Raw genomic sequence first — 8,942 nt, forward strand, 5'->3', positions numbered from 1 at the left:
ATCTCCAGTACAAATCTTTTGACAAATCTTTTTTTTTTCTAAGTAAAGTTCAGATTAAAGCTGATTTTATGATGAAGGAATTAGCTGCATATGGGATATGGAAACTTCGTATTTTACATTTCGTATTTAACATGTTCATATTGCACATTTCGTATTCTAGTACATTTCATATTTTACCATTTCGTATTTCGCATTTAGTCTTTCATACATTTTATACAAAAATTGAACAGGCGATACAGATAAACTTCCCAAAGCACAGAAAATTTCCCTTTGTCTCAACGAGATACTGACATCTTCTAAAAGCGCCGAAAATTAATTTAGCCTGAACAGGCGCTACTGCAGTGTTTATTAGTGCTTGAACCCCATAAAACAGCAGTTCTATTATTTTACAGGTTGATGGTTGTTGTAAAATGTATGGCAAACTAAATGTTCAATTTTGTACAAAATGTATAAAAGACGAAATGTGAAAAACGAAATGGTAAAATACGAAATGTACTAGAGTAGGAAGTTTCCGCAATACGAAATGACATGAAATTTTGGTAGGATTATTGTAGGTAAGATTATTAAGAATCTCACCTAATGTGCAATACGAACATGTAAAATACGAAGTTTCCGCAAACCGCTGCACAAAAGCTTTAACTTCTATATGATAAGACTCTATATTTCTTGGAGTTATTACACGATGAAAGAGAGCGGTGGCGGAAGACCACAAATCGACAAATTTGCGATATCGTGTCTTACACACAATTTCCGCTAATTATTTCAAATTGGAAACTCACGTCATTCAGTTTGATGAGATTTCCTATGGAGATTCGATATGGGGTGTCTGTTTTATAAAGTCGCCACGACCATCGGCGGAATTCTCAGTACCACTCTCAAATTTTACCGTGAGGATTATGTGAATAGTGTGAATACGAAGTATAAAAGGATTAATAAGGATACAAGCAAAAAGGATGAAAAGTTAGTGATGGTTGGAAAATTGTCCATACGCCTGGGAATAAATGAATTTCTCTTCTCATACTCCAGGACTCGCGTGTTGGCTTTTGGTGTGCCTGGGCAGTGTAGCAACTGTGTTAGGGAGTGATGATATTGTGTGTCCTGAAGGCAGATGGATGGTGACACTTCCACATGAGGATTGCCACCAGTAAAGAAAAAAAAAATGGAATTAACTGAAAACAGGGACGCGCTGATCGATAAATTTCCTATGAATCGCCTTTTAGGTTCCATTTGTGTATCTTTGGGCGGGCAGTTGAATTGAAGTGTCCCTTTGGCCTCTACTGGGATCCCATTGAGGGTGGATGTGGACGCAGTGTAGATGTATCGTGTGTTAAAGACATCGCTGCACGACAAGAACCTCCACAGCCTCCCATTGAAACCACGTCTTTCCCACCGCAACCAACAATTGAAACAACAACTCCCGAAGAGGAAACTGAAACCACCGATGAAACTGAAACTCCAGGAGAAACTGATGAAACTCCCGAGGAAACTACCGTCAGTGAGGAATCACCCACTCCACCCTTCTCCACTACAGGTTCACTTTTTTACAATGCTTTTCATGTTTTTAGTGCTTTTTTGATTAATTTTCCAGGAATTGCAATAAAAAAAAAGAGATGGCAAAGCGTCCCAGCTTTGCTGAATGCTCGAACTCACGAGATAGAGCTCTCCATGAATTAGCTTTTTGCATAATCTTTTGGAATCACTGATCTACTAGAAATCAAATTGATTAATATATCACGAAAGCATTTGAAAATCAAAAAATCGGCACTTAACCGATTCATTACCGATGAAGACCGATGCAGTCGGGTTCTAATTTGCAATACTTTTCTAAAAAATTAAAATTTTAAGCAAAAAGAAAAATAAGCCTTCCAAAGTAGTTGACGTTTGACCTTCAATAATTCAAAATGGCGAATTTTCCGGTCATAGGTATGTTTGTGCGAAATGTTTTCCAGGACTAGTTCTAAAACATATCCCAAAATCATTGAAAAAGCTTGGGTCAATTTTTTGTAAAATTGGAAAAACCTCATTTTTGACCTATTTTTGGGGGATAGGGAACGTACGAAAGGGAAGGGGGGGGGGGGGGGGGGGGGGGGTAATGAATAGGTTGCGTACGAGATAATGTCATTTGAGGAGGGGTCATCGAAGACCGGAAGTTGATATCTCTTACCGTTTGAATTTTATATGGATCAAAAAACTAAAAAAGTGTGAAAAACAGTTTTTTTTTAAACAGAGCTATTACCGTAACTTTCCCGATCCATCAAAGATTATGACCGATGCTGGCGTTTTCGAAATTGCTGTACCTTTCCAAAAAATCCAAATTTATCCAAATCGGTTGAAAAATGAGTCTTCCAAAGTGGTTGAATTTTGACCTTCAATAATTCAAAATGGCGAATTTTCCGGTCATAGATATGTTTGGGCGAAATGTTCGCCTGGACCAGCTCTAAAACCTGTCCAAAAATCATTGAAAAAGCTTGGGCCATTTTTTTGCAAAATTGGAAAAAGCTAATTTTTGACCTATTTTTGAGGGATACTGACCGCACGAAAGGGTAGGGGGGGAAAGGTAAAGAGGTTGGGTATGAGATAATGTCATTTGAGGAGGGGTCATCCAAGACCGGAAGTCTATATCTCTTACCGTTTCAGCTCCAGAACAGTGAAAAGTTGAAAAAAAAGTCGATTATATAACTGCTCTATCTTTGACTTCGAGCAGTAAAAGGGGTGGCAAAGCGTAATAGGCTTTGCGAAATGCTCGAACTCGCTAAACCTAAAGAACTTTCGTAACATACTGTTTAAATGTTCACAATTGATTGAACCGATTAATCCGATTGAATCACTCGAAAGCTCATCTGAAATAGCTTAGAATTTTCGGACAAAAATTACTTATCGATCCATATAGTAAGGTGGGGTAACTGAATCGTTTTTCGAAGAGTGCTACTTAAACGCTTATTTTTGGACTGATGAAATTCTTTTTTACTTTTTCTAAATCCATAGAATTATTCACTGTTTCATTAAGAAAACATAATATAAAAAAAATATTAAAAATAGTAAAGAAAATTTATAAAATAATGATAATACTGAAATAAGTCAGCATGCACTAACAGTGGTGTCTTTTCGCTAATTCATTTTTAATTAAACTTTTGGATTTAAAATAGGGTCAAAGGAACACCTATTGGCACTTTAACCCTCTAACGGTGTTTTCTTTAATATCCAAAAAAAGTAGTTAAATAATTTTGTCTAGGGTAATTAATGACCCACTGAACTCAAAAATACCATCAATTCTTCATTATCTCTTTCCGTTTGGGCGCCAGGTGAGAAAAGGTAAAGATCGCCTACAGGCGGTCATATCGGTTTAAGGCATAAAAAGACTGAAATATTTTAATTGAAAAATAGTGATCAAATAGTAAAATAAATGAATTTTAAACGTTTTTTATGGATGAATGTTGTATGATTATCTAAGAAATGATAATTTTTAGGAAAAAACGTTTATTAGACGTTAATTAAGCTCAAGATGTTTCAATAAGATTGATTTTTACCGAATAGGTCACAGATCAGCTATGAAAACGTCACCTTCTTGAATAATTTGAAGGTCCTTTGAAATATATTGCTCATCTTCTGGTTTTATTTCACGATCTGGGGCATTAAACGACGAATTAGGGAACTCATCATCACTGTTAAAGTCTGCTTCTTTATCAATTTCGATTAATTCGCAGAAATCGACCATTTTACTCATTCTGGACAGTCTTCGTGTAATCTGAATTGTTTTCCATGATTAATATATTGCAAAATAATAATATATTTTACTAGAACAACCAAAACAATTAAGTAAAAAAATCGGTAATTTTTGAAAATTTTACCCTTGAACGGATAAGACCGCCCACAGGCGGTCTTCCTTTTTTTCTTCTAAAACTCTTACTTCTAGTTTTTTCACACTTATCAATTGAAATATACAAACTAGAAGAACATATCTTTCAGGAAATAAGATTCTTACTACAGTTAGATTACTTTAAAATTTAAAACAATCTTTTTTACACTTGAAAACGCAAAATGTCGCGAGCGACATTTTGTTGTTTTTTCTCTGCCCTATCACACATAACTGAAGATTGTAAGCAAACGAAAGGTCAAAATGAGTTCAACTTCAGAAAATAAGTTAGTAAGACTATAACTGAGGACACTGTAGATATTTCAACTTCAAATAAGTAATATTATCGCAGTAAATGCGATTTATAGAATGACCGTCTGGAGGCGGTCTTACCCGTTAGAGGGTTAAGAACTTGTGTCATGACCTAGTAGCAGCCTATTTTGTACCATTTGGTATATGAAATTTGAACATCTCTCCTTATAGAAAGAAGTAGATTAATGAAAAAACTTCATATTATTTGAATTTTATTAGATACATTAAATAAATTTCAATATTTTTACAAAATTGTCATTAGGTGTTCCCTGACGAACAGGTATTCCCTCGACCTTACTTTTTTCACAAGGAAAAAACAATAAATGTTTTCATCAACCAGCTCTCATTAGCGAAAATATCACAGCTAGAAAATTTTTAGTGAAGAACTCAGCTGGCACAAGTTTGAAATGAGTCGATTACACTCACTTATTTAACCCTCTAACGTCCAATTCTTAAATATGCAAGAAAAAGTAGTGAGATATTTTTTTCTAGATTAATTATGGTCCAATAAACTCAAAAAGACCATCCGATCTTTATTATCTGTTCTAGTTTGGGCGTCAGGTGCGAAAATATAAAAAAATCAGAAAACCTATTCGCTTCTCAAATTTACATTTTATTTTTTTTAATTTGTTTAATTAAAATTTACAAAGTAGAATGACATATCTTTCAGTAAAAAATAAATTTATTTTAGTCAGATAACTGTAAATTGGTATTTTTCTTGAAATTGGAAATGAGTTTTTTTTGCACAAAAATTTTTTGTTGGTTTTTCTCTGACCTGTCACATAATACTGAGGATAGCAACTAAACGAAGTGTCAAAATGAGTTCAAACTTTGAAAAGATGTTAATAAGACTATTACCGAGGACACTACATCAATTTTAAATTAATAAAACCATTATTGTCGCTGTAAATACGATTTTTGTGATGCTACCCTGCAGTGACTCTTAACCGTTCGAGGGTTAATGGCTAAAAATATTATTTTTGCTTTTTCTCAAACTTGAATAGTTATATTATGTCACTATAATGACTATATTACGGAAATAAATATAAAAATATTATTTTAAGTGGATTAGTCATAAATGATCTATATAGCGAAGCGCCCGGATTAGCACACTTGACTATAATCGGTTTATTACCGATTTATAAACATGGTCCCATTCGGTTATGAAATGCGCTGTCTAGAATTTTTATAAAGGTAAAAGTTTGATCTTGAAAAACCGTTATTAGTAATGAAGCAAAATTGAAAAAAAAGCGCACGACGCGTTTTCGAGCAATCTCAAAAAACATGGTTTTGAGAAGGAAGGGGAGGGGTAGGGGGAAAAAGAGGGGTATACCGATGGTCACAGGGTCGACTTGTGCGGGGGATCCCCCGAAGGTTCTAAGTCTCTATCTTTAACTGTTTGGTCTCTAAAGCTTGCGAAAGCCGGATGGACAGACGAATTAGTAGACAGACAAACAGCATGACGTCAATAACTTGATGCTTGAAATTTCCGAAATTCTACCAATATAACTCATTATCGAGGGATATATACTGCTCTACCTGTAGAGTTCGAGCAGTAAATAGGGTAGAGTAAGACCTTTTCGCCACCTTAAGGTTTTGTACCCTTGTAATTCTTACAATTTTTGTCGAAATAAAATGAAATTTCCTGTAGAGATGCTTTGAAGCATTGTATCTGTATTAAACCAGGAGACTTCCCGGGAAGTTTTGGGCATCTAGTTGCAATAATACATTTTCTGCAGCAATGCATGTTTCAGTACTTTCCGCCACCTTGTAAATACTTTTTCGCCACTGTGTAAGCACTTTTTCGCCACTTGTTTTCAATTGATTTTCAAGAAACATCTGCTTTCGAAAAACCCCAAAAGTACACGGCACAGTACTTTTCTTATTTAATACCGATATTAGACAATTATTAGAGTATTTCGAATGATTTTTTGCACATTTTTTATTTGCGACAAAAATCAATTGAACTTACGCCTGTTTCAAATAAATTCCGAGAGGTGCGCCACTTGTAAAATGCATGGAAAAATGGGTGGCGAAAAGTACCACAACCGAAAAAGTAAGACCTATTTCACCACATCCGTATTTCTTTATTTTTTGGAAAACATTATTAAATTATGATATTAGAGCGAAGCTTAGTTAATAACAAAGTGACTTTCAGTGAAAAAATATCAAATACTGTACTGCAAAAACATAAAATATTGCAAGACAATTTCTCTGAGTGTTGACAAGTTTATTAAGAACTCCATTTTTTTTTTGGTGACTGTTAACCTTGTCGAGAATTTCTTCAATTAACTTTCAAATAATCTAGTCGGTGGAGCACCAGTTATAGTTTTCTGAAACGTTGGACTAGTGGTCACGAAATAGTAGTCATTTCGTAGTTCCATGAGCTCAAAATTCCCTGAAAAACTGATTTTATTTGTAGGTGGCGAAAAAGTGCTTACTGATGAAAAAGTACTGACTCTACCCTAATAGGTTGTATTTTCATTTGGTTAATATTAAAAATGAAAGTGCAATTACATTGACCGTAGTATCCTTATGCTTTATTATTATTTTGCTTGATTTTAACTTATCAGATCTTTGCAAAATTCTGGAACTCATGACCACTCATGAATTCTTACAAATTTAAGTGATTAAAACAGCGAAGGTATAATACAGTTTTAATATCAGACGGAAATTAAATTTTTCGTTCATAACCGGGATATTACCGATGTATAAAAAATTAAAACCGGTTTAAATTAGATCGGGATTCGAAGACCTTTCCATTGTATCTCAACTTGTATTGATTGGTATTGGTTAAGCAAGACGCTGTTGCTATTTGACTTTAGACTTGGAAAAGGAACAGTAAGGTCTTTGAAGGTCATAATAAGGATTTGACGGTCAATGGGACTCTGTCCTGATTAGAGCGTTTTATTTTAAGGAAATACACCTACTCCACCATTTTCCACAACCGGTGCCACGCCAACACCACCAGTATCCACTACCGGAGCTCAGCCTACTCCACCAGTGTCTACAACTCCTGATGGTAGTGAAACAGGAACACCACCAGAGGTAACCACGGAGAGCACAGAGGAGACAACCACTGGAGTAGAGACGGGTACTCCACCTGAGGTAACCACGTCTGAACCTGGTACAACAGGTGCAGAAACTACGACAACCACAACAACTACGACAGTAGTCCCAACAACCACCACGGGAATACCAACAGGAACTCCGCCAGAGGTTACAACAAGTACAGGAGGAACCGCAACTCCACCAGAGGTCACAACACCCGGTGTTACACAACCCCCAACAACACCAGGACCACCAACTTGTCCACCAGATGGCATCCACTACTTCCCTGATCCCCAGGCATGCAATCGTTTCTTCCTGTGCCAGAATGGCCAGTTGATCCACATGATGTGTGCTCCTGGGCAGATCTTCGATCAAACATATCTTCGTTGTCGTCACGACGGCGTTTGTCAGTTGTTTGGCTGGCTTCAAGATTAGAGTCTTAGACACGAGACACAACAGAATCACAACACAGAATAAGACACTCCTGGTTACCAGACAGGAAGCTGGCCACCAGACAGAGACACCACAGATATCACACAACACTGAAACACATAACAATTTTTCTTTCTCTTGTAATATTGTAATAAATTATGGTATTAACATTAGAGACTATTTAATAGCTTAATTAATATAATCGTGTAAAGATGTTTTTCGACGATTAGCGAGAAATTGTCTGCACTGCTATACGTAAAAACGTCAAAATTCTCTGACATAGGGGAAACGTCTAGTATCGTTAGATCCAAATGATGAGATGAAATGAGTGTCGGCTCTTCTCGCATTGTCGACTCGTTATTGTGACACTTTGGGACAGTGCAACATAACCTCACTCTCGCTTGTTTTGATTTTGCAATCGGAGTTCTTTCAGTGATTTAATTGATTTTGTATTAAAATACAATCTCAGAAATATTTTTTTCATGGAAAGTGTGATATTAAGGTAACTGAACATTCATATTGCGCGAGAAGGTACAAAAGTTTTGGTATCAAAGTCACTCTTTGGAGCTTCCGGAAGATGTGTAAGTAATAAATTTTCACTGATATAAAAATGTATTTAATCACACGTATCTTCTTTATTTGCGGTTTTGTGGTAGTTTATATTTAGTTGTCAAGGAAGGGCAGAAGCTTCGATGAAAACTAACGAATCTGTGATCATGCCCAACAACTCATGAGTTCCTGCTGGACAGATTCAATTTAATCATCATACATAAGAAATTTCTTCTATAACTTCCTGGACAGCAGTGCCTCAAACATGACACCGAGCATGTCTAATGAGCCCTTCCCGGTCGGTGCAAGGATAAATTTGTGATGGATTGAACACTATCAACATAATTATAACTTTGCGCATTCGATTTGGCCTAGAATATTTCAAATTCAAACAATTCCATATTTCATGGTTGGCCCAGAATGAATAAAATTTCACAAGAACTATTATTTATTACTAAAAAAAAATTATAAAGAGGATTTAAGGGAATAAAAATGGTATTTACTTACTAAAAAATGTAAAATTTTCACTAAATTTCACCTCGAAAGTACAAATCGACAGCTCCAGAGGTGTCGATAAATTAGTGGCGAGAATTATCGACACTAGCGACAAAAAATGCAAGTTATCATCTCGATTGTGCATAATCGACACTCGACAGTAGCGATGGGACAATTAGACAGAGTTATCATTTCACCCCAGGTTAGAGTTCAGTAAATCCAGAAAGCTTATTTTCCAAATTCAAACTTT

General features: G+C 35.7%; 1 protein-coding gene across 2 annotated transcripts; it reads left to right on the forward strand.

The window, feature by feature from the left end:
• The first annotated feature begins 509 nt into the window (after positions 1-509).
• Positions 510-7,826, forward strand: LOC129802267 (mucin-2-like). Of its 2 annotated transcripts, XM_055847967.1 has the most exons (4): positions 510-960; positions 1,027-1,144; positions 1,221-1,531; positions 7,083-7,826. In XM_055847967.1, the coding sequence occupies exons 1-4, from the start codon at positions 954-956 to the stop codon at positions 7,649-7,651; spliced, it is 1,005 nt and encodes a 334-aa protein (XP_055703942.1). In that variant the 5' UTR covers positions 510-953; the 3' UTR covers positions 7,652-7,826. The 2 variants fall into 2 exon arrangements, with proteins under 2 accessions (XP_055703942.1, XP_055703941.1); XM_055847966.1 differs by having other exon boundaries at positions 510-1,144.
• The last annotated feature ends 1,116 nt before the right edge of the window (positions 7,827-8,942 follow it).

This window comes from Phlebotomus papatasi, chromosome 2 (genome assembly GCF_024763615.1).
Source record: "Phlebotomus papatasi isolate M1 chromosome 2, Ppap_2.1, whole genome shotgun sequence".
NCBI classification, from domain to species: domain Eukaryota; kingdom Metazoa; phylum Arthropoda; class Insecta; order Diptera; family Psychodidae; genus Phlebotomus; species Phlebotomus papatasi.